The sequence below is a fragment of the Pleurodeles waltl genome, chromosome 8 (assembly GCF_031143425.1).
Source record: "Pleurodeles waltl isolate 20211129_DDA chromosome 8, aPleWal1.hap1.20221129, whole genome shotgun sequence".
Lineage (NCBI taxonomy): Eukaryota > Metazoa > Chordata > Amphibia > Caudata > Salamandridae > Pleurodeles > Pleurodeles waltl.
In genome coordinates, this window is record NC_090447.1 from 318493493 (window position 1) to 318519848 (window position 26356).

The 26356-nt window shown below is 42.7% G+C and overlaps 1 protein-coding gene across 1 annotated transcript in view; it reads left to right on the plus strand.

The window, feature by feature from the left end:
* ATP1B1 (ATPase Na+/K+ transporting subunit beta 1) overlaps positions 1 to 26356 on the plus strand; it is a 55468-nt gene that overhangs the window by 14714 nt on the left and 14398 nt on the right. Inside the window, exons 3-4 of the mRNA XM_069204168.1 lie at positions 16893 to 17048; positions 24075 to 24259. Coding sequence (XP_069060269.1) covers positions 16893 to 17048; positions 24075 to 24259 — 341 coding nt within the window. The remainder of the gene's footprint in view (positions 1 to 16892; positions 17049 to 24074; positions 24260 to 26356) is intronic.

Sequence of the window (26356 nt, forward strand, 5' to 3'; positions counted from 1 at the left end):
CTTCTAGGCATGATGTCATCATGCATAGCCATTGTCCCAAACGCAAGACTACACATGCGACCCTTACAACAGTGTCTAGCATCACAATGGTCACAGGCACAGGGTCAACTTCAAAATCTGGTGTTGGTAGACCGCCAAACATACCTCTCGCTTCTATGGTGGAACAGCAAAAATTTAAACAAAGGGCGGACATTTCAGGACCCAGTGCCTCAATACGTTATAACAACAGATGCTTCCATGACAGGGTGGGGAGCACACCTCAATCACCACAGCATTCAAGGACAATGGGATATACACGAAACAAAATTTCATATCAATTACCTAGAACTGTTGGCAGTATTTCTAGCGTTAAAAGCCTTCCAACCCATAATAACACACAAATACATTCTTGTCAAAACAGACAACATGACAACAATGTATTATCTAAACAAACAAGGAGGAACACACTCAACACAATTGTGCCTCCTAACACAAAAAATTTGGCAGTGGGCGATTCACAACAACATTCGCCTAATAGCACAATTTATTCCAGGAATACAAAACCAACTAGCAGACAACCTTTCGCGAGACCACCAACAAGTCCACGAATGGGAAATTCACCCCCAAGTTCTGAACAAGTACTTTCAAATTTGGGGAACACCCCAGATAGATTTGTTCGCAACAAGAGAAAACTCAAAATGCCAAAACTTCGCATCCAGGTACCCACACCGCGAATCACAAGGCAATGCTCTATGGATGAATTGGTCAGGGATATTTGCGTACGCTTTTCCCCCTCTCCCTCTCCTTCCATATCTAGTAAACAAGTTAAGTCAAAACCAACTCAAACTCATACTGATAGCACCCACATGGGCAAGACAACCTTGGTATACAACTCTACTAGACCTTTCACTAGTACCGCATGTCAAACTACCCAACAGGCCAGATCTGTTAACACAACACAAACAACAGATCAGACATCCAAACCCAGCATCATTGAATCTGGCAATTTGGCTCCTGAAATCCTAGAATTCGGACACTTGGACCTCACACAAGAATGCATGGAGGTCATAAAACAAGCTAGAAAACCTTCCACTAGACACTGCTATGCATCTAAGTGGAAAAGATTTGTTTACTACTGCCATGCCAATCAAATACAACCAGTACATGCCTCTACTAAAGACATAGTAGGATACTTACTACATTTGCAAAAAGCAAATCTCGCTTTTTCATCTATAAAAATACACCTCGCAGCTATATCTGCTTACCTACAAACTACTCATTCATCCTCTCTATTTAGAATACCAGTTATTAAAGCATTCATGGAAGGGCTAAAAAGAATTATACCACCAAGAACACCACCAGTTCCTTCATGGAATCTTAACATCGTCTTAACAAGACTCATGGGTCCCCCTTTCGAACCCATGCATTCCTGTGAAATGCAATATCTAACCTGGAAGGTCGCATTTCTCATTGCAATCACATCCCTCAGAAGAGTAAGTGAAATACAGGCATTTACCATACAAGAACCATTTATTCAAATACACAACAATAAAATAGTTCTAAGAACAAATCCAAAATTTCTGCCAAAAGTAATCTCACCATTCCATTTAAATCAAACAGTAGAATTGCCAGTGTTCTTCCCACAACCAAATTCTGTGGCTGAAAGGGCACTACATACATTAGACATCAAAAGAGCACTAATGTATTACATTGACAGAACAAAGCTAATCAGGAAAACAAAACAACTGTTCATAGCTTTTCAAAAACCACACATAGGAAATCCAATCTCTAAATAAGGCATTGCTAGATGGATAGTCAGATGCATTCAAACATGCTATCTTAAAGCCAAAAGAGAATTGCCTATTACACCAAAGGCACACTCAACCAGAAAGAAAGGTGCTACAATGGCCTTTCTAGGAAACATTCCTATGAGCGAAATATGTAAGGCTGCAACCTGGTCTACGCCTCATACGTTTACTAAACACTACTGTGTAGACGTACTAAATGCACAACAAGCTACAGTGGGCCAAGCTGTACTAAGAACATTATTCCAAACTACTTCAACTCCTACAGGCTAAACCACCGCTTTTAGGGGAGGTAACTGCTTTATAGTCTATGCCAAACATGTGTATCTGCAGCAACATATGCCATCGAACTGAAAATGTCACTTACCCAGTGTACATCTGTTCGTGGCATTAGTCGCTGCAGATTCACATGTACCCTCCCACCTCCCCGGGAAGCCTGTAGCCGTTTCGAAGTAGATCATAAACCTTAAACATTTGAACATTTGTAAAAAAATTATTAGAAACTCTTATCATACATACATATTCACTCCATTGCATGGGCACTATTTATACCAAACAAATCCATCCTCACCCTCTGCGGGGAAAACAATCTAAGATGGAGTCGACGCCCATGCGCAATGGAGCCAAAGAGGGAGGAGTCCTTCGGTCCCGTGACCAAAAAGACTTCTTCGAAGAAAAACAACTTGTAATACTCCGAGCCCAACACCAGGCAGCGGACTGTGCCAAACATGTGAATCTGCAGCGACTAATGCCACGAACAGATGTACACTGGGTAAGTGACATTTTCATTTTCAGGTGTGTTGGTCCAATTAGTTCAGTGGAAGCAAAACGAGACTACAGCTTGAGGAAGCAGGAGAGGAGTGTCGTGCTCAGCCTACCTAGACAACTACTGCTCCCCTAATGATTAGGATTGCCCTGCAGCCATTAAAACATGCATTTTCTCCTGTGTTACTCTAGCTTTGTCAAGTGAACCTTTACTGTTGATGGGATTATGACCAGTACAGAATTGTTCTACTGCAGTTGTTCCCAACCTTTTGACTTCCGTGGACCCCCACTTTATCATTACTGAAACCCATTTTTCCCTTTGCTAATTTTTTCATTTCTGTCCTCTCCCCAGGTTTACCCTTTTCCACTCTAAGTATCTTTGACCCATTCCTTCCCTTAAATGTTCTCCAGCTCTTCCTGCCTTTCCACCTCTGGCTCCCCTCCACTGCTCTGCCTCCATTTTGTTCCTTTGCTTCATTTTTCCCCATCTTTCCTGCCTTCTTCCACAGTCCATCTCTACTGCTCCTGTCCATTTAAAAAAAATCATTTCTTTCCTTTTTCACCATTCCCTCACGACCTCTTTAACCCTTTTTGTGGTTACTCATATCGTTGCCACTTTCCTCCCCATTAACTCGTCCAACCTTTACTCCTTTTTTTTTTTTTTTTTTTTTTTTCCCCAAGCAGCATTTCCATTCACCCCAGATTTTCTTTCTTCTCTCAAAATCCTCCCTGGTGGCACTTCCTTTGACACCCGGCTTTACTCCTTTTTCTTTACATTGCCCTGTCACTGTCTCACCATCTTTCCTCCTTTTAGTTCCACAATACACCCCTCATGTCCTCGCCACCTCCTGTTTCTCCTTCCCTCGTCCTCACGCCACATTCCATTTCTCTGCAGCTCTTGCAGGTTCTCTCATTGCTCTGAAAGATGAAACACTGGCTCTGTACAAAAAGACCTAAAATAAGCAGAATAAAGAGTCCATATTTAAGGGGATTTTTGCTGTTGCATCGTCAGTGGAAGTGTATGACCACTACTGTATTTTATTGGTTAAAGTGGCAAAAATGACTGAAACAATTCAAATATGGTCCACAGCCTACATCAGGACTAATAAATAATTAAGGGAAGAGACGGCTCTAATGCGCGCTGACGCACTTCCTGCAGTTGCAAGGGGCCAAAGTGATGGTTGTTCACTCCAGGGATCATGAGAGCAACTTGCATGTTCATTAATTTGTAAGCGAATCCTGAAGGGGGTGGGGGCGTTGCTGATTTGTCGATGAGGGGGACCATAATGGCATTGTGCCCATGTAGCTGGTACACAATTGCAAAGTGGGATGCTGCGATCAGTGTTGCATCACTGAAGTCATTGAGATTGTGAAAAGTCCACCAGTCACACAAAGAACACGCTCATTTAGCAGGAGAGTGGCAAGGGTGTGGTATGTAGCTGATAGTGCATTTTGGAGCACAGTGTCCCACGGTGTGGTAGAACGCTCATTTACAACGGCACATCTGCCATTGGAATGGGTACTAAACGTGCAATAACCTAGCTTTACTGAAACGTAATATCGTGCACAAAAAATAATGCAAAGGAATCTCGTCAATTTCAGAGAGCAGGAATGCACCATGATTGCTAACATATGGCGCACTCCTGTTCTATCTTTGTGCTGGCGCACTAGTGGCTGCCAAGTGCCAACACAGGAACCCTTGCGCCACCTTGATAAATCTGGCCCATGGTCTTCTAAGTAATGGTACTTTGAAGACGCGCCTGAACCACTTCCTTCACAACACACTGTTCCGCTGTCACATGTTGGTTCTTAGTCAGCCCTGGTCCCTCCCATGCTGCGTGTGCCGATTGGGCATCTTCCTGCCTGTGTGCATGTCATCCGCCTCCCACCTGCAGCTAGGGTTCATTAGCAATGGTGCACCAGGTTGGATGTGGACCAGCATCAACAATGGTCTTTTCCACCCCACACTTGTCTGTGCCTGAATCTATTAGTGTCCTTATATTTGTGCAGGTGGTGTACATTGGCACTCATTAATGGTGAATGAGGCGTAGTTTGTATCATTATACCTTGACCCAGAGCAAAAGAGAAAGGCAGTAGAAGAGCAAGAGAAGTATAAGAGAAAAGGGAGGAAGTAGGGATGAAAAAGAACATGCAAAAACGTTTGGGCCCTAGCACTTATAAGCACTTGTTATAAAGCATTGTATATAATCAAAGGCTTGAACAAGAGTTTTGATAAAAGATACAAGGCATTACAAGCATATGAGTACTTTAGAGTATCAAAATATTTGCAAGTAAACAGTCGATGAGAAGGGGGTGAGATTGTGGAGCAGTCTTCCAAGGATCTGTAACTTGAAATCAAACCCCAATCAATTGCTGGGCTATGCTTAGCTGATTGGATGTATGAAAATACATGTTTGGAGAACCTGTTTATAAAGATGAAGAGAACTTGTTTTATTGATGGGTTATTCTGCTAGTCATAAGCACGTGCTTTCCTCGAGGTGGGTGCATTACTCCTACCATAGACGATAGCCATGCCTGCTCCTTTCAGTTCCAGAACCGGGGTTGCCAATAAGTCCCAGGGATGCTCAGCTATTCCAAATGATTCAGGTCACGAATTGGTAAACATTTGGGGGCACTTGCGTAAATGTTGAACTACTGGCTTCATTAAGTATTAGCATAGACCTGTCTATACTGGTTGTGCCGGGGTCAGATTAGTTCCCAGGTAAAAATGCCAGATTCGGAGAGAGTGTCATAGGCCTAAAGGCAAAACTGCCTGGCAGGAGCTGGATTATTCAGTCACTCCCAGAGTTGATTGAGTGAAAAACAGAGGTAGATGCTCGGGGCTAAGGTGTAAACAGCATTCTACTGGTCTTGTTGGCCTTATGCCCCAGTTTGGCATCTGCTTTAAAAGCATTACAAATTCATCTTTCCTTGCCAAGGAGAGGGGAAGCAAAATATATAGGAGTATTGTTTCCTGAAATGGCTGGTGTAGTAGAGGCATAACACTGATATCCCATAGCCACACGTGCTCTGAATAAAGTGAAAATATAAATGAAAATCAATAATGGCTGAGACAACACTAGAAATTCATGTTGCAGGCTTTTTAGGTATGTGAATGGGTCAACTTATGGGAGGTTTAAGGGCAGCCAGTGCCCAGAAGACCTAAGATTGCTGTCTGCCCTGATTAACCACCAAGATCTAGGAAAACGTGGCGTCTGTTGCTAAGCCTTGAAGTTTTCCTTGCGTAGCCCAGAAAAATGAACCCACACACAGTTTGGACTGTTACTGGGATGTACCAACTTGTTCAGGCTCACAACTGCCAACGGGAATAATGGGGTGCTGTCACTTTTATCCAAGGACCTCGTGATATAGATTGCTGGGAGGGGGGGTGGGAGGAATCCGTGTTTAATTTGTGCTGGTGATTGGTGGTGCTCGGCACCGACTTTTTGCTGACAGCCCAGAGCACATCAGCATATCATTTAAAACTTCAATATGCACTGCATTTGGCAGCATTTTCATGGTGTGCAAGCTGCAGTGTCCCCCCCCCCCCCCCCCTCCCCCATGAAAGAACACAGGTCCCAGCACATATGTTTTTATTTTGTTGTGTGTGTGTGTTTTTTTTTATTTTATTTATTTTTTTCTTTTTTATTTCAAATTTAGCGCTTGCTTGGGTGTTGGCTTGAAGCCCTTTGGGGCCCCCGGTAATGCCACCTGCAACACATGAAATAGAACACTAAGGAGCATATTTATAGCCCCCTAGTGCCACATTAACTGAATTATTTTTTACGTTAATGTGGCCCAACAAGGCCAAATTTACTGAGCCGTAGTTACAGAGTGGGCAATGCATGCATTGCGGCACTCTGACCCTTTGTGCTACATCATGCCTGCTCAAAACTGGCGTTAAAAGGGGGCTTCCATTCTCCACTCTGCCGGAGTAGCACCAATATTTTGGTGCTACTCCTGCAGAGTACATCAATAGCGTCATGAGGAATGACGCTATTGCCCTTTACCCTGTACCATGGTGCACAGTATTATAAATATGGCGTACACATGATTGTGGTAGTGGGGTGCGAAGGGGCGCAGGGAAAGTGGTCCTGCACTTGGTGCAGCGCCACTTTCCATAAATCTGCCCTTCCACATCACATTTGCGCTATATTGATAATCACTGACATGTCAATAAGGGGCCTGCCTCCTTGCCTGGATATCTGGGTTTGCACCAGAAAGAGATGTGTAAAGCGCCATGAGAATGTAGCGCTAAGTTGTGGCCCACCAAATTGTTGCCCCTGCATACAACGCGGGCAGCCACATTTTCCATGGTGGCGGGAGTAGATTCTTAACAATAGTACGAGCAAAGCTACCTGTTTCCTTTTAAGGCACTGTACATTACTCTGCAGGTAAATTATCCTAATGTATGTGACACTTATGCACAGCCCCGAATGCGTTTCCCCTACATGCTTTCTTTTTCAAGCCGAGGGGAATGGAGAAGACTGAGTCATGCTCAGTAAAAGGCAGCAAGGAAAAAGAGAAAGCTTAAATTATTTAAACCCATAATGTTAATGGTGCACGCGCCACTCGGAGGGATGATTCCTCTGCCAGGGTATCGTCTTGCTAGCCCTGAGTGGCTGCGGTTTCCACAGATTCGGGATTACCGTGGCATGCCGTTCTCGGAAGCTGTGTGTGCATTTGTAGGGGGCGCTGCGGGGGTGAGTGTCTTGGTGCATCCTCTCCTCTGTAAGAATGAGTGTGTTGGAAAATGGGTGCTTCTCCGATGGGGGAGGGGAGAGAAAAGGAGAGAGAGAGAGAGAGAGACAGAGAGAAAAAAAAAAACAAAAAAAAAATATCCATCTGCTAAACCTGACAGTAAGCCACTACACATCAAACATTGTGGGGATAGGAAATGGGGGACGTTGAGAGAACAATGTAAAGTAGGGGAATGAGCGCTGCTGCTTTTAGGTTGTGACAGTGGCTATAATGGCCAGTTACAGGCTCCCCTAGTTTCTATGATCTCATGGGAGGACGTGCATTTATTTCCCTTTCGCAATATTAAGTGTAATCATATCGGTCAGTCTCGAAAGCATTTTGTCCTTGGTGAAGCTGCTTTGTTTTTCTTTTTTATGCCTCTAGGGGATTCCCTCTGGCAGAGGCAGTGTAGGGTGCTTTACAAACACTGGCAAAGCCAATGGGCCTGGCCCTGTCAAGCTGGTGTCATTTTTTGTTTTATCGTTTTTACAGCACACATGCCACACAAAATGGAAAGACAAAGAAAAGATGCCACCCGCCAAGCACGGATGCCTCACACTTGCGAACCAAATGCTAAACAAAAATCCAGTATTTTAATAGAACAGTTCAAGTGCCTCCTAGCAGGAAGGTGTACTTCAAAGAAGTATTGAACCCCTTTTCAGGTTTACTGCTCATAGCAGCAAAATCTGTTTCTTGTTTGAACAGAGAAAAGGTACGTACTACTCCTTCTGAACTGGTGTAACCAGAAGACTTTTTTTAAACACACAAGGTGGACTTAAAAATTAAAGAATGTGAAAAATCATTGTCAAATTAGGGCAATGGCTCACTTTTTTTCCAGGCACAGAAGAGCTCTTTTTAGGTGAATGTGCACTTGGTGTTTTTCCTGATCGCATCATTCAGAGTAAGAGATCCAATAGGTGAAACGGGCGGACCCATAGACAGCTGAACAGCGGATAAAGAAGCTTGACCCAAAGCTCCACAGTGTTCGTATAGAAGTATGTATTTTTTGTCTTTGACTCGTTTTTTGGACCTAGCAATGACAGTTAATTCCTTTACCAATAGCTCACTGGTACCCGTGTTGCTCATAGATTCTGATAGAGCCATCATGTTTCTTAAGCATCTTTCCTATATGATGAACAATGCAGTACATAGCTTAATATCACTGCTGCACAAGTGTTCTCAGCTGTGGAACATGGAAGGAAAATGAATGCCAAACGGATTGATCATTAAGTGGAAATTATACTATTTTTGGTACCACTGATACCATTTACTGTGAGAACCACACCCTGGCCCCTTTAGTGCTCCAAGACGTGACGTATGTATACATGTCAGCTTTGCACAGCAAGAACTTGATTTCAGAGCAGTGGAGTTCTGCACAGTTGGAAGGGTGCAAACTCATAAAGGAGATGGGTGTAGGAAGAGAGGAACTCGTAGGATTAAAAGTACATGTAATTGGCAGAGACTCGTATATTGGTGCTGGCATACTTGAGCAAGAGAGCCAATGTGACCAACAGGCCTTGTATATGGGACAGGCCTTCCTCAGACTTTTCATTATACCAAAAGCCTTTGCAGAGATTTCAGGGTCGTAGTAACATGGTTATTTCTGTTCAGTCTAGTTACTTCATTGGGAACCGTTGGCGAGCAGCTCTCTCAATGCAAGAGAAAGCAACAATTAAGGCTTCCCTCTGGTCGAGTATTCAATGAACAATTTTTAGGTAGAATGGAGCATCTTGCTGAAGGTTATTTCTGGCTAAGTAGTTTAGCTGCTCATGGACAGCTGGAATCTTGAAAACCAAATTCTACTGAGGCCTTTATTTGCAGTTACGGCAAATGGTGCACCACTTAATACATGTATACTGCAAATATCTGGGGGTGCTGGCTTTTATTATGGTACTTTTCCCATCACCCCATGGTGTTGAACATACTTGACACCACAGAGTTGTTGTGGCTTTCAGAAAGTTGGCGGTTATCGAGTGATGAGCAAAACCATAGATGGGTGTCCACAGAAGTCCTTTCTGTGTATTTGGAAACGAAGCTTCAGCATTTTGTGATTTCTCTTTGGCATTCAAGAATGTGCCCCAGAGCAAGAATAATGGCACCACATTTTGCTGTAATTTCTATTCAGTGGAATATTTAACATCTTGAAGTGGTACTAACCTTTGTAGTTGCCTTTTGAGATTATGCCACCAGAATACCGCTATAGCTGGGCTCTGGATAGCTAGCGGAGTATATATTTGCTTTGCTTTTTCATGATACAACACATCGTTGGGCCTTCATTAGAAGGAACTTGTTTTCAAACATTGCATGGTCGGTCTGCAGTCCTGAGCTGTAGACGGTCTTTGGGTAGGTTTGGCATTTGCTGTGCATACAAGTGCTGGACTTCTGCTGGCACTGTTGTCTTAAGGCCAGGTGGTGGTGGTGGTGGAGGTGGCTGGCGGTCCACCTCCCTGAAAGAAACCTACCATTTAGAGCAGATCAAGGGGGTCTGTAGAGAGCAGGCTGTTGGTAACAACTGTCCGGTCACTAAAACTGTCGATGTTCTTGAAAAGGTCTCATTTTGAGATTAGCATAGAGGCTGGGTAGGTGCAACAAACCTAACACCACGCAGTGTCTTGAAAGTACTCACAAGTCGGTTTGCTATGGGCTGGATGTGGCAGCGACCTTTTGGATGCATTTTGTAGATAAAAAGAGCCTTATAAGTGTTACAGGCAGCCACCACAAACTTAATTCTGCAAAAGGTAAAAAGTTCAGTAAATCGTAAAATTCTCACACTGTGTAGAAGCTACCATCCGCAACATATCCCTTTAAATATGTCCTGGTTAGTTACTTATCCATATCGGAATAAGCATGAACCCTTCCTCTTTAAAAATGAGCAGCTACAACTGTCCGGCAATGTCAAAATACATGCAGAAATATGAAATGCCAAGTCTGTGCCCTTCTGATGGCACACATACTTGGGCAGTGAGCATGTACAGTTATAGTGAGTGCCTGCTTTCCTTTTCTCACACCAGGGTGGGAGTAAACGTTTTGTAGGTCGATTTTTGCAGCTAGTGTGTTGTTGGTTAATGGTCCAGACATCTTGACTTGGTTGCTGTGATTTAGTTTAAGGGCTCTAGAGCTGAAGCAAGAATTGCCTATTTCACTCTAAGTACTAGGAGCTATCCATTATTAGACTTCCTTGCCCTTATCTTCTCCATAAAAACCATGACCGTGGTTGCCTTTATGTTTTTTTTTTTTTTTTTTTTTCACAGCAGAGAAGTAGTCTCTTGCTGCTGATACCCAAGAGGATCTGTCACAAGGTGAAGTTGGGAATGAATATCTTGCTTCTTTCAATAAGTGATTGGCAGTTTGTAACACTCACACGTTCAGAGGAGATTACTTCTAGGCAATTTATTTTTCTTTGCACACCCTGATGTGCTGTGGGATAAAGATCTACTAAACTAGATGTTTTGGGCAGCTTCCCGTCTGTGCTCCCACTTGGTTGTTTAGGTCCTCTTGATCTTTACAATGATCTGTACAAATGTTGACTCCCTGTGGTGTTAGTGCATACTTGGTATTTAGATGCAGTCTGTCATCCCTTGGGAAGTTACCCTAGGGTTTTTGTAGAACCCTCCTGTTTACTCTTCTCCACATGTGAGCAAGCTTCTGAAAGGACATGGAGGCATTAAAAGGCGTGTTCTACTATGCTCTCCATCCTTATTCTTTATCCTGGGCCTTAGTCTTTAGAGCATTTTCTAAGTTCCTATATCCTTTGATACTGGGGTGGAATTTTCCACTGATGCGCTAATGGTTTAAATTAAAGCCAGTGATTCTGAGCTGCATGAACTCGGTCAAACTAGTCACAACGGCTAATAAAGACGTAGAAGTGTGTGTATTGTTATGCAGACTCAGCAAAGTCTTCATCTTCCATATGAGGTCAATATTGAATTATCTGGAGGGACTGAGGTTAAGAATGCCAGATATTCTAGCCACCATCACAAACTATCAATGTAGAATAGCCCCAGTGAATATATGCATTAATGGGTTGTCGTGTTTTGTTGTCTAGCTTGCAAGAGGAAGACCTATTGTGTAGAAGCTACGTTGGTACAGCTGTTAGCATGGTGGATGGCTAGACTTGACACTAGTAGGTTCATCACATTTTTTGGAGAGGAATCTGACCACTTTTCTATTGCTGTCTGCAGACCACAAGACATTTGGTAGATGTTCGGATGATTTGAAAGTAAAGTGTTCTTGTAAGGGGTAAACTGTTATTCTAAAACTCACCAACAGTGGCCATTTTAGGAATGGGCTGCTGATACTTTGGTGCAGGATAACACCAGATAATGCATTGACCTGGTCTCTTTTAATGAACCAAGTTAGCAGCCGAGTTGGATTGAATTTTACTATGACGGATCAGTCCCCTCGCTTGGAGCACTTCTAAAACACCAAATGGGCCAAGCTATCCTAATGAGCTTCTATGGCTTGGTCGTGAGTTTTGCCTTTGTCATGATTGTGTTACTTGTGTTTAAGGGTGTCAAAGAGAGTTTATGGCCAAGTGATACACTCTTAAAAGTCTAGACACATTCACTTGATGATACCAAGATACTATTGGCTTCTGCTTAAGTTTACAGGATAGGGATTAAAGTCCACTGAGAGGCTTACGCTGTTTCCGTGTAATACAGTTAGTACAAGCCTCCAGTTATGCTAATTCACCATCTTAGGGAGAAACAGCACAACACTTCTTGCTACCCCCGATTTCCATGCCCCCTTGCTCAGATTCAGGACTCGAGAACGCCCTCTGAGTTTTGACACTTGACAGTACTTTCATTTTGATAGCTGAGGCTTAGATGGCTATGCTGTAGTTGACATCTGTATCTAATTAGCATTTTCTAATATGATTCAAGGTCATACATAGAAGTACTTGCATCCTTAACTTCCTGAAAGGAAAAAAGTTTATGAAAAATAAGATGGAGTTAATTTTTTTTTAAATAAAAGGCAAGTTCAAAATTAACCTTAGAAAACTTTAGTTGTAAAGCCGTGAGGGGGGTTGAGAAGAAAAAAAGAGAAGTCAACCTCCTTGGAGAGGTGGTTGGTCTTGAATATGTTACAGGCTTCAGTACGTATGGCTTTATTTAGAGTTTGGCGGGTGGGGTACTCTGTCAAAACGTGGCAGATATCCTGTCCGCTGTATTACTAATGCCGTAGGCTAGTGGTCTCCAAACTGTTTAATGCTGGGGCCCCCCTGTTGAAAAATAAAAATCATTGGGGCCCCCCTTCAGAATTTGTTCACGATTATTTGATAAAGATGGCAATGTTTAAATTTGTCTAGATGTATTTAAACATTGCAGTTAAGTACTGTTACCTTTTTAAAAATGCAATAACATGTTTTTGCTTAAAACAAAACACTGTTATTTGTGTAATGACTGTTTTGACCAGAGCTTGGTCACTTGAGGCCCCCCTAGGGGGGCCCACCCCCCCAGTTTGAAGACCCCTGCCTTAGGCTATAATACACTTGTAATATAGTGGACAATATCCGTCATATTGGTGACAGAGGATCCCATCCGCCAAACTCTAAGGCCCTTCATGTCAAAAGATGATCTTCTGGCGATACAAAAGAAAGTTAGATCTGTGGAATTATTGTCAAAGGATTCGGGAGAGGTTTGACCATAATTAATGGTCAGGTTAAATGGTTTTATTCATTAGGTCAAAATTAAAAGGGTACACTGGAGGGCGTATCAGCAGCATGAAATGTAGACACAAGCCTCAGCTGGAAAAATTGTGGCAGGGAAATTGCAGGTGGTAACTGATGGCCCACTTAAGGTATGTTCTGCATCTTCTGTGCACCTTACACAAATCTAACAGAGGGGATTCCTGTCCAGAGTACTCTTCAAGTGCGTTTCAAAAAGGTTGCTTTTTCCTGTATTAATTTGGGAGTTTTCAACATAAATTGGACGCAGGTGTGTAATTTACATGGGTAGTATGCTCCTATTCCTTTCCACAAAAGTAACAGCTTGGATTTCATTGTCTAATAATTGAGCAAGGTTGCCTTTCCTTCAGATAATTGATAATTGGTATTATTCGGCAATACTGGTTTTTCCCCACCATGCCCGTGCATCATATGCGCATGGGGGGGAGGGGGGGGGGGTGTCCCCAACACTGCTCATTGAACACTTTCTCTTCTATGCCTCCCTCAGCTGGTTCAATATCAGTTAAACTGCTTCAAGGGCCTATATTTGTGACCCAACTTTTCTTGGCAATAATGCTAAAGGACTTTCCTTTTTTCTTCTGCTCACAACCAAAGGCAGATTTCACATTTTGTGTATTTGATATATTTATTTTTTGTATGTTTAATTGCTAGAAAGAGGAATTTTTTTTAATACTCCTGTTCAAATAGAAATTTTCGTACGAGTGAGGCTATACTGTCAAATTTGATAGGTCAACGTTTCCACCAACGTTCTGTAATTTAAATGTATTATTTAGAAATTGTAACTACCAATAATGAATTTGGAAATGTGAATAAAACCTTGGTAGAATTGTAGTTTCATGTTCTAAGCAAAAAAACAAGTCACTTACCTTTGCTAATGTTATGGATCGTATGGTGACACCTGCAGATTCCTTTCTTAAACAGTTTCCAAGACCCCAGACCGAACCCAGAAACTTTTAGCCATAAATGTTTGTGCTCTTCATCACTGCCTTCAGTTGGGGGCTGTTGTTCATCAACAACTATGCCTACCTGAACCACAAGAAATTGGCATGCCAACTGCCATGAAAGGTTTGCAGGTGACATCTGTGCAAACCATTTTGTATGCTCCTACCAGACACAAGGGCGCCAAAAAGACTGAGCCAAAAACAACCAAGAAGCAAGTAACTTATTTTGCTAATATAGCCTTAGAACCCGCCGTAGCGGGCTCTACCGGCTAATAAAGGCCCGCTCCCCGCGTTAAATGCCCGAGCCGAAGGCGAGGACATTTAACAAGGGAGAGGGACTTTAATAGCCAGTAGAGCCCGCTACGGCGAGTTCTAAGGCTATTAGAACATTCTGCCACACAGGGCAGAATGTTCTATCAAAAAAAAAAAAATGTTCACGGAGCCAGAGGGGATTTAAATCCCCTCGGGCTCAGTGAGGCTTTGTTCACAGCTGTTGCTGTGAACAAAGCAAACATTGGAATGTTGGCGCTGCGGGCTTTTACCGGCCTGTAAAAGCCCGCAGCAGTCCATTGTCTTCAATGAACATGCCAACATTCCAATGTTCTAATGGTATTAACTCTTGCAGATTACTTACTTGACTACTCCTAAAACAATACCCCAGAACAGGAGAAAGGATTGAGAATATTACCCCACTTCAAAAGAGAAATGACTGCAACACTGCCCTAGCAAATTGAGATTGAGCACAGCTCCCCATGTACAGCACAAGTGGCATGCGTGCACTCCCTGAAATCCTTAGATGCATGAATGTAAACATTTGCACTTCTTTCAGGCTCCAACCTATAAAGACTGTTTCTCTTTGGAAGGATCAGTCAAAGGGTAGACAGCTGAAAGATATTTAGACTAGGAAATTCAGGACTGACACTCCAGTTGGTAGGAAAAAAGGCTTTTCTTGAAGGACTATTTTATAATTTTGAAAAAGAATCTGAAGAGAAGCAGAGGAAGCTTGAATTTCACTCACTCTTTTAGAAAACATCAAAAATCCACCGTCCATGACAGAAACTTCAGATAACAAGAATGCATTGTTTCAGAAGGGTAACCAATTAGAAACACTAGCTTTAAATTCAAATCCCAAGACAAAAGGGTCTTTGGATGCAATTTATTTTGCACGCCTACAAACTACAGGTAATTAGAATAAAGAGAACTGTGTAGGCAAAAACAAAGAAGCTAAGATATAAGTTAAATAACCCCAACAGTACCAATTGTATGTCTGTTCTCCCAGAAGGGAAATTAAAAATGTCAAAATCGGTACAGTCTGAGCATGCAATGTCTCAAAAGAATTCTTCAGAACACCAAGCTGCATTGGTTAGAATACAGCGCCCTAGTCGACAGCCTATGAGGAGCTAACACAAATACCACTTCCTGAAGAAGACCTTAACCAGATGAGGATAACCTCTCTTGGTCCAGGCAGACATATTGAAAATCTTAAGATTTGGATGGCACAACCTCCATCTGCCCTGAGCCTGAGAGTTTTCCTTTGGAGGTTACGAGGGAACACAAATGAGGAGGGCAGCCAGATAGCCTGCTTAGAAAGATTGCTCTCTTGTTCTCAGTCATTTCTAGATGAGCTGTTGATAGACTGATTGCTCTGACTATGGTCAATTGCCAGAGCTATAGAACGTCCAAGCATAGGGAACGAAAGGGCACACCCTGCTTGTTCAGGTATCATATGGAATTAATGTGTCCATCTGTGCCTGCACATGTATGTCCTGCAGTTGGGAAAGACAAACATTTATGGTCAATGTGGTCCCCTTCACCTCCAAAACATTTAAATTAATCTCTCCTTCTCTCCACTGTTCCCCAACCCCTGACGCATTCACCCTTAAAAGAGTATCCACACTGTTCCACCACTGCAACCGCCTTACCTACCTTATAAGTCTAGTCAAGACTAAACTTGTCATTAAAGTCCATGTAAAGCTGATTCCATCGGTGCTGCAGTTCCCACTGAAGGCAACATATTCTCAGGCTCGCCTGAGGAGCAACTATGATAGATGAAGCAATGAGGCCTCCAAGTTATAAAGCCACTCTTGCTTACTCATAAGGACATTTCTCAAAGAGCAATAATATATCCTGACCACGTCCGAGGGTGCAGAAGATGAAGGGACTGACTCTGGGTCAACTATTTCTCCCAATTTACAGAGAAGTTGCATAACTCGGGGTTTTGGTATTTGCCTGTACTCGATGTGCAGGACACGTGAGGGGCCATAGCTGACACGTTGCTTACAAGTCTTACACGGTTTAGAACCGGATGACTTGGCACAGTGGGTTGAGGGCTTCTGTCCACATATATACATCATTTAAAAAAGGGAAAACAAATCTTCAAGAATAATCTCAATAGCTCCACGTCCCGCCTTTGTTGGAGGCATGGCAAAAGCAACGGAGGCCACGTGTACTTGATGTTTTATATGGCGATTGGCATTTCATTTCTACAGGAGCAAGGATGCTCTGCTTTCATACTGAGCAGTGCCACATCACAGCAATAATATAGAGCAGCATCAACAAAATGCTGGATCTGGTCTGGTTCATTGAACAGGGATGAGTAATGGATAGAGTTAATATACATTCTAAAGCCTATTTTAAAAGCAAACACACAAACACTACCATTTGACTAAATTTTGGGTATGTAAAATGCTTGCTACCCCCTCAGTAGTAGAACGGCTTTCAAATAATGAGAAGGGGTTTAAGGAGAAAAGTTTCAATTTCTATACATTACTTAGCACCTGTATTAAGTCCTGCAGGATAAGTGGTAGCGGGTTTCGGTGTGTTTGAGTGAACATTAATCCATTTGTAGGTAATTGTCATTACTTAACATTTAAAGTGATTACTTGATATTGCACAAACTCTGCCTTATTGAAACTACGTATGTGTAAAGTGTTCTTTTCACTAATAGTTGTATCCTCTTCCCATGTTATATACTAGGACTGACACAGGTACCCCGAGCATTAAAAACCGAAATTTCATTTACTCTGGGCAAGGCAGACACCTACAATGGGTACATTAGCAGCATCGCGAACTTCTTGGATCTGTACAACGACACAAAACAAACTGACGCAGGATTGTTTGAAGATTGCACTAGTAAGTTGGTGTCCATGCCATGTTTATGTTTTTATGTGTTGTGGTCCCTTCATAAGAGATTGTGTATGATGGTTTACAAGGTACCAGGTGAGTGAAACTGTAATTTTGTTCCCAGGACTTTTACAAAATTCCATTAAAATTTCTCAAAATTACGCTTTTAGAGTCCAACATTGTTTGCAGACTTATGGATTTTTTTTTTTAAGTCTCGCTGGAATACCGGCAGGAGATTGGTTGGAGCAAAAAATGTCTCTTGGCAAGATATTTTCTGAGCAAATAGGCTGTTGTAGACAAAATTGTGTAATTCAAAATGCCAATTTCAGAAATTTTCGGACCAGAAAATTCGGATATTATGCAAATTCCACAAGCGTAATTAAAATGTCTCCATATACTGGACTGTCCAAGTATATTAAATGTTCAATTTTGAGGTAAAAAATGACTTCAAGAGCTACTCCTTAAAGGTGATCCATGTTCAACAGGCAAGCTCTTTATGATGTTATTTTGTATGTAGATACGTTGATTTTCGGCCAGTTTGTCTGCACGTTCATGACAAGGTTATTCAGAGCTAGCGTTTGTTTTCTTAAGGTAGGGTAGCCTTCTTTTTTTTTTTTTTTTTTTTTTTTTTTTTTTAGTGGGTCCCACAGTTTTGTAAAAGTAGAGTAAGTGAAGGCGGAATGCTGTGTTCACAGTGTACACATTGCACATTGCACATCTGGGCAAGTACCACTTGTAGTTTCTCAAAGACTGTGTGCAAGCTGCTATCTTGCAACAGCAGGCCTGTGCCTTGTGATATTCTGGTAGCCTTTTTCTTGGGAGCTCATGGCTTCCCTCTCCTTATCAGTCCCTCGTTTGGGGTCAGACCACAAGGTGTGAACGAAGAAAGTGCACGCTTAATAGGATGGGTGAGCTACTGAGTGCACTGGGTGGGGGCCTGGGGGCGGATGGAAGGGAGGGGGGAGTCAGCAGAGTGCGCAGCCAAAGCACATTTTTCACATCTCACAATGTACACCGAAACAATAAGGGAACACTGGGAGAACAGCGACCTGCACGGCAACAGGCAGCTCCACGCAGCCTACGAACAAATTAGGGGACACAAAACTAAAGGTCACAATGTGACAAACTAATCAATAAAGCAAAATAAAATCTCAAGCCTAAACGTAAAACATTAAAAACCTCGGTGTAAGTGTCACGTCTGTAACACCTCTACGAGTATCTCTTAAAAATGTCTGCCGTCTAAAAAGTGACTGTACAATATCGTGACTGCGGTTATCTGCCACTGTGCTAATCGAAAAGATAATTCTGAGTTTTGTAGTCTCGTTAGTTTATCCAAAGCAGGAGTAAAGGTATTTCATATGTAAAGAAGGGATGCATATTTTTGGAAGCTGATGTTTTTGGTTAGCCCAGTCAGTCTACTACTTATACTAATCTTCTACTTATAATAATCTTACCAATATCGTCAAAACATATGATTACATGATTTCTTTGGAGCATGCACCAGAGACTAACCTGATCCAGGCATTAGGTTACGGGTGGTGAATAGATAATTGCTCCTCAGTAAAGTAGAACCGACCATTCCAACAAGAGTAAGCTGGACCAGCAGCTAGTGCATACTGCCTTGGTTTAAAAAACAGTAAAAGAAATGATGGAATTAAAAGCAAGAAGCTTATGCTATTACAACTGGGGTCTCAACAAAAAAAAAAAAAAAGTCGAGCAAATGCTGGTCAGCAGAGTGAAGAATTCTAAAAATAAGAGAGTGGGCTTTCCATGAAAACTGGTGAATCCAAGTCACAGCATTTGTAATGCTTTGCCTTGATGGGCACACTGCTACAGGATTCAGTCTCTGCAGTAAAGGCTCCATATTTGGGATGCTCTAGAAATGGGATACTCTTACGCATGCTGATTTCTTCACTTCAATATAGATTTAAACTGGGCAATGACTATTGGCAGAACGATAAAGCTGTGTGCTGTACTGAATTCTACCGTTTGCAAAGATTATCAGAGGTATTGTCTGCATCGTGGTCCCCTTTTTTTTTTTTTTTTTTTTTTTTTTTTTTTTTTTTTTTTAAATAACGTAGGAACAAAGGGAACAAGTTGACTGCTGTCAGTTGATTTTTAAGCCACCGCTCATCCGATCCTCCCTGCCCACCCACTCAACAGCAAACCAATTACGGCCACTGGATGCTGGCATTTATTACGATTTATACAAAGGGGGCTTCCTCTTTAGTTGAGTACCATTATAAAGGCAGGTGTGGTGCATCTAATAGAGGGTGTTTTATTCCCTGCAGAAAGATACAGTTGATAGTGTTCTATTTATCAGGAAAGGTTTGGTGTTATTGAATTTATCTCTTAAATACAATGCTCTCATGTGATCAGGTTATGTGTATCTTACAATAAGCACATAACTGTAAGGAACTTGTGGGTGGGTTCACTAAAGTTCCTGAAACTCAAGGGCAGACTTCTGATTTTGAAAAGTTTCAGAGTGTGAGAGTATGTATTCTTCAGTGACCACGATTAGTGTAGTAACGTAAACTACTAATAGGCCATTTTTTTTAACCAGGTGTATTGTTGAGCTTGCTCACTTTGAATTCCTCTGAGTGAACTTTCTGGAAAAAAATGACATTTCTAGGATCCATCCGGAGGAGACTCTGCATGGAGAATCTGCTTTGTAAAATTGTATCCTCAGTCTTCTAGAAAATCATGGCAACCCTACCTGTAGCTTTGGATTTTGTTTCATCCAGCTGTTCACCCACACAAGTGTAAGATTTAACCTGCATGTTTATCTGAACATGGAAAGATGGAACATTCCTCAGTGAACAGGAGGCTTAACCAAGGAATTTTGAGGAAACAACCTTTGCCAAACTGCTTGGATTCTTTAAGATGACTTATTTCGATCTCTGAAAAAGGAAATTTTACTTACGCTGTAAGCATCTGTTTATGGCCCGTAGTGCTATAGATTCACATGCTGTGCACACTCCTGCCACCTAGTGTTTGGCTTGGACATGTGCATGTGTTTTTTCTTTGAAGCAGTCTTTGAGTCGCAAGATATAGTGACTCCACCTATTGCTATTAATGCCCATGAGCATCGACTCCATTGTTAGGTTTTCCCCCACACAAAGAGTGAGGCTGTAGATGGAGCATAGAGATACAGAAGAGATGACAATGCAAAGTAAAGCTGAAGACTAAATTAACACCATCTGCAGCAACCATCGTAGACCAGGGAGGAGGGCGGTAGTATTTTAATCTACAGCACTACATGCCAGAAACAGTTGCTACCTGGGTAAGTAAAATTTTCTGTTTGTGGCATGTGTAGCTGCAGATACACATGCTGGGTATAGACTGTAAAGAAGCCCTTCCAAAAGTGGTGGATTAGCCTGAGGATGTTGCAGAAGACTGGAAAGGTGTATAAAGGGCATCCTGGCCAACATCAGCATGCTGGCTGGCCAAGACATCCACACAGTAATGCTTGTTAAATTTGTGTGGGGTGGACAATATAGCTGCTTTGCAGATGACAGCGATAATAATATTACACAGAAAAGTCATAGAAACCCTTTTCTTCGCGGTGGAGTGGGGTCTGGGAAGGTCTTTTTGCTTTAGCTTAACAAGTGTGTATGCACTTTAGGCAAAGCTTGGGCATTTTGTGCTTTTAGTGGTGGGTAACAGGTCTATCTGTGGGAACCCCCAACGGGGGAATGTATGGGATTAGGATTTATGGGTATTTGTGGATTTGCAAATGCATCCTGCTGAACGCGTCTGCTGAGTTGTTTTCCATCCTGGAAATGCACTATATGAGGAGATGGACTTTGATGTATCACCCACTAACAAATGTTTTGTGCTAAAGCAGACCACTGTAGTGAGTGCTTGCCCACTGTTTTTGTAGGTAATAGATGGCAGTGGTGTTCTCTGTACTGACTATTAGTACTTGTGTTGAGTGCGAGGAAGAAAATCCTTGAGGGATAACTGTATAGCTATGTGGTTGATGTGGGGGCAACCCCGTTGCGCAAGTGTCCACAGACCTTGAATGGTGAAGTTCTGCAGATGCGCTCCCCAGCCAGTGAGCCAGGTGTCTGTGGTGATGGTCTCTTGTGAAACTGGGTTTAGAAAGGGCTGTTCTTGTAACAGGTTGTTGGTGTTCCACCACTGCAGAGAGCGATCAGTACGGCCCAGAGCAACACTAGGTCGTTGCAATGACCCTCTGCTTGTGATCATTGTGCTGCTAGGCACTACTGCAACGGGTGCTTGTGTTACATGGCATGAGGAACTATGGTGAGGTAGTAGTAGAGGTTGTAATGGTTTGGAATGCTTGTACCCTTGCTGGCCCTGAGGAAGGGCTGCATTTGGAGGGGCTAGAGGTGCAATTTAATTACATTGATGGTAAAGCCCGGCTGTGAAGATGTATGGTGGTCTGAGTGTGCACTAGGCATTTGCTGTAGCATTGCGTTCTTGATCAGCCAATCATCCAGCTAAGAAAATATGTGGATGACACTCCTCCTGAGGTGAGCGGCCACAGCAAGGCACTTTGTATACACCCTGGGAGCAGTTGTTACTCCGATTGGCAGCACTTTGAACAGATAATCCTGTCTACTTGCCACAAACAGCAGGAATCTTTGATGCACAGTGTAGATAGGTTTGTGGGAATAGGCCTCCTTGCGATCAAGGGCAGTCATGATGTTGCCGTGTTGCTGGAGAGGAATGACTTGCTGGAGTGTCCCCATGTGTAAGTGCTCTGACAAGGATTTACTTGTTTAGGGGCCTGAGGTTGAGGATAGGCCTTAGGGGCCCGTCCTTCCTAGGGATTAGAAAGTACAGAGAGTACATCCCTTTGCTGCAGTGTTGTGATGGCATGGTTCTGTTGCCCTTTTGGTGAGTAGTGCATGTATCTACTCTTGGAGCAGACGGTGATGTTCCGGGAGAGTCTGTGTTTGCGGGATGTTTTGTGTTTGTGTAAGCTCTAAGCAGTACCCACAACACCCTGCCATCCTCTGTATGATGTTTAGATCCCACCTCGGGCGGTGATCTGTGCCGAGCCGGGCAGAAATCCCATCAGGTACTATGTGGTGTGGGGTTGCAGGGTGGGAGAGCATCATTGCTTGTCAAGTGCAGTCCTTCACCTGGGAGCTTCCAGCTGCTGGGGATCTTCAGTGTACTGGTCTACGAAAAGGTTGGGAGTATCCTCTTCCTCTCACCTGTGTGCCAATGGTAGCGGAAGTGTTGGGCTCAGCTGTTCCGTAGCGTTTTCATATTTCAAAACATGGGGCATGCTGCAGAAGTCCCCTCAATGGTCTGGGACAAGCCGAGGCTGCAGATTTTATTTGTGTCTGTCCTCGGGTATTTGGAGTGACATATGGGGCAGAAACAGAACAAAGTCCGTTCCATCGCATGGACATTCTCTGAATCCGAAATAATGGGGGTCTGGAGGGGATGAGCCCTGAATGGAGGAGAGTCGTCGATTACAGAGTGGAGCCAAAGGAATACACAATGGTTGGATCAGACAAATAAGCAAGACTGCAGATTCTACCGCCGATAAAAGGATTAGAGGGCCTGGTAAGAAAACACCACACATCGCTGTACCAGAACTCAGAGACACGTCTGAACCAGAGGGCAGAGAAAAAACAATAACAATGGAGCCGATGCATGCGGGTAATACCAGCAATATGTGGAGTCAGTGTACCTTCTGACTCAGATACTGTATCGAAGACAAAAAAGTTGCACACGTTTTGAACCCAACACTAGAAGGCAGACATATGCACAGTTTGTGTGTCTACAGCTATGCACGCTACCAACACTTAGTTACTAAAAGTCCCCAGGAATCCACATTGGACATGCTAAGTGTTTTGTCTTTCCCTGGTCCTGAGACATGTATTTACCACTTTGGTCAGGGCAAATGTGGAATAAGAATATTTTTACTGGCATTTGGTCTACAAGTAGTTTCAGAGGTGCCCTTCAAGTTGATCTATTCTTTTCTGCACATCTACCCATAAATCCCCTATCATGGGTGTTCTGATCTTTCAGAGAAAAATGATTTTTGACCCAATTCATATCCTACTTTTCAGAGATGTATAGGTGTGAAACCTAGTTTGGATCTAGTTTCTACCCACCTCTTTCAAACTATATAATTTGAAATTGAAACAGAATATTGTGCCTGCCTCGATTGGTGGCTGGGACAGTAAATAAACTACGTATGTGATCATGTTAAAACTGCAATGGTCCTGTGAAAATGTCTGTTTGCTATCCAAGCCGAACACTGGAGGAATAAGGCTGGCGGTACAGTTTACCTTTAATATGTGTCCCTTTTTCATGTCTCCTACCCACCTTTTATTTGTATAATTATTGCGAAGAAGAATATAGGTAAATTGACATCAGGCACCCTGAATAATAAATTCTATTTTTCTATACCTATCCAGACATTTTATGGTTTTGTTACTCAAATTGAGAAATAGGTCAGTTGTTTCTACCATTTTTGATTAATGCCACCGAATTTGTGCAGCTTGATGCCAAAGTTCTGATGTAAAAGTTTGTAGGGATGTACCCAAAAACATGTTATGTTTTTATGAAAAATAATATTTTGAATATTGGCTTCTTAGCAACATTAGGTATTTGAAAACCACAACCCAGGATAGCATTATGATCATAACTGTATGCCACACACAAACAGTGCAAATTGCACATTAGGCAGGAAGAATGTACATCCCCAGAAAACAAAAGCACAGACCATAGCAATGTGAGCACAATGAGAAACTAATGGGACATGTATAACCAAAATAAGATTGTGCTGTATTTAAAAAAAAAAAAAAAAAATTAGGCTACATTCTTGATATTTATACAGATCAACAATATAAGATTTTCACACCATTCTGCCACAACACTCTAAGAGATCATCATGTGTTTTCCAAATGTTGACAGGTGTATCTTGAGTAAGTGCTTCTATAGGTTTACAAGTGCTTAGATGGACACCCATGCAACCAGAGAGAAGCTGTTGTAATGGAAGAATATCCATAGATGATCTAACTATATTTTAATTGCTCTTTGCAGCGACACCAAAGCCTTACATGGAACAACCAGGTATGAATGAGGAAAATGGAAATAAGAAATCCTGCACCTTCAGGCGTGAATGGCTGGGGAAATGCTCAGGCGAAGAGGACCCCACATTTGGCTACAAGGATGGCAAACCATGCGTCATTATCAAGCTCAACAGAGTTTTGGGATTTAAGCCTAAGGTATGTTATTTGTTCTTTAGTCTCTCTCTACCAGTAATCAATGTTAAATTGTTCTTAAAACCACGTATGGCAGATTTCGACCTTGCACAAGAACTTTTGTAGGCCATGCTCCAGAGACCGGTACAGCCAGCTCTGTCATTAGGAAGTGTCTGCCACCCGGGTTAGGGGGGATATTAACAAAGAGAAAGACATTGACCTACGTGATAATGCCCAGTGGAGCAATTCATAAAATTAGAACAAGCTTATAGCTCTCGAGGTCATTCCAGATCTCTGTGACCATGTTATGGTCTCCTTCTCCCTGTGTGCTTGCCCGCACTGAATAGCAGTCGGAGCAGCCGCCGTCCAAGTAGTTGCTTGCGTTCACTGAATCCTGGCAGTGTCGGCCACCACAGGAGGCAGGGTTCGGCAGCTTAGCTTTTGCCAGAAGGTGTACGTGGCAAACTTCACCCTTGTTGCTTATAGCACGTTTCCCCTTTCTCCCTCCCTGATGGCGGTCGATGTCAGTAAATCACGCCTGCACTATAACCCATGCTGATAGCGGCTTGCACAGTTTCTGCTTCAACGGTTATTCATTGAGGGCCAGATTTATCAAAGGATTGTTGCCTTTTTTTTTCCTCCATCCCTGTTATTTACGACTTGTAAATCCACAGGGGAAAATGTTCCTGTTGAAGATCTGCACAGCAGCTTAAAATATTCTTAATACAATTAATTGGAGCAGATCCCGTTTAGAGTTCCTACTAGCTGAAGTAGGGCTGGGCCTGTGGAGCCACCTGATATTAAAACCCATTTGTGTAAGAATGGACAAGAAATATGCAAATCATCTGTAAATCGAGACAAGTGCCTCCTATGTCATCAAAGTCCTTATCCACCAAAAACTGGTGCTTAGCTGCCTTGTCATCAAGAAGCAGCTCTTCATTTACATTTGGGAAGAGGGTTTGCATAAACATAAACCTCTGTCTGGACATCTATAAAATTAAATGGCTGTGTTTTCCAAAGGTGAAAAGGGGCATCTCTTGGAAGGGATACAAGACCGCACCGAGTGTGGTACGTTTGGTCAGAAATCAACACAAAGGGCCTTTTGCCTTCCTCCTAGTTGGGTATGCTGGGGATGTGAAGCTTTCTTTGACTGGGGTGATTTGTAGTGTTGTGAATCTAATAGGGTTACATGCACGTGGGTGTGGACCATGTCATGTTAAGAGGGGAGTTTATTGTTAGTTTTTGTTTAGTTTATGGAACAAACATTGCAAGCGTCCAGACTGGTCCGGTCTGGCGTCCCTGCGTGTAGGGCTAATAAAGCGTCTGGCTATGTGTAAGGAGCGGAGTCTTTGCTGGTAACCATGATCCTGGCGTCAGTGTCTATTTGTATGAGCTGCATTACTTGTGATGATTACTTGCACAACAGTGATGTTATCAAAAAATAAAATTCTGATTCTAGAACAGTTGTGTATTTGAGCTTGAAGTTACTGAGAAGAACCCTTCAGGAAAAATCTTTGGTAACCTCTGTTTCTGCCTGGGTTTCATCTGGGCCAAGTGGTAACATAGTACTGTGAAGCCTAATCCTACCCTGGTTCCGCCACTTTGGAGTGTACTTAATGAGCTGAGACTGGGTTGTGTACTAGAAGCCTGCATATCCTCTTCATACTCTTGTTTTCTCTGTTTTGTCATTTTGCTTCGCTAGTGAAGTCAGTGGATGGGTTGTGAGACATCATGGTACCAATGATGGTGCAGGTGGAGAAAGGTTCTTTGGCTTGTTGCTTGATCTTGTTCTGAGGTAGAGCGTACAAACAATTTGAGTGCATTTCTGATGGCCAAATACTTCTGTGTAACTATTATATAAACATTAGGAAAACTGGGCTCTTGCCTTCTCACCACCTATAATTACCTGGATCAGAAATGGACTGGGCACAGCAATAAGTGGGGACCCTACCACATCGTCATAGTGGATTAAGCAAGGGCCTGGTCACTAATTGGGCATCTCAATCGTACAAACATGGGGCATATTCATTATAGGTTTTGGGTTGCCTTGTCCCAACGCAGAGTAGTGCGGAACTACAATGAGATTTATCAAGCTACACAAGGCCCCCCTGCGTGGCTTGG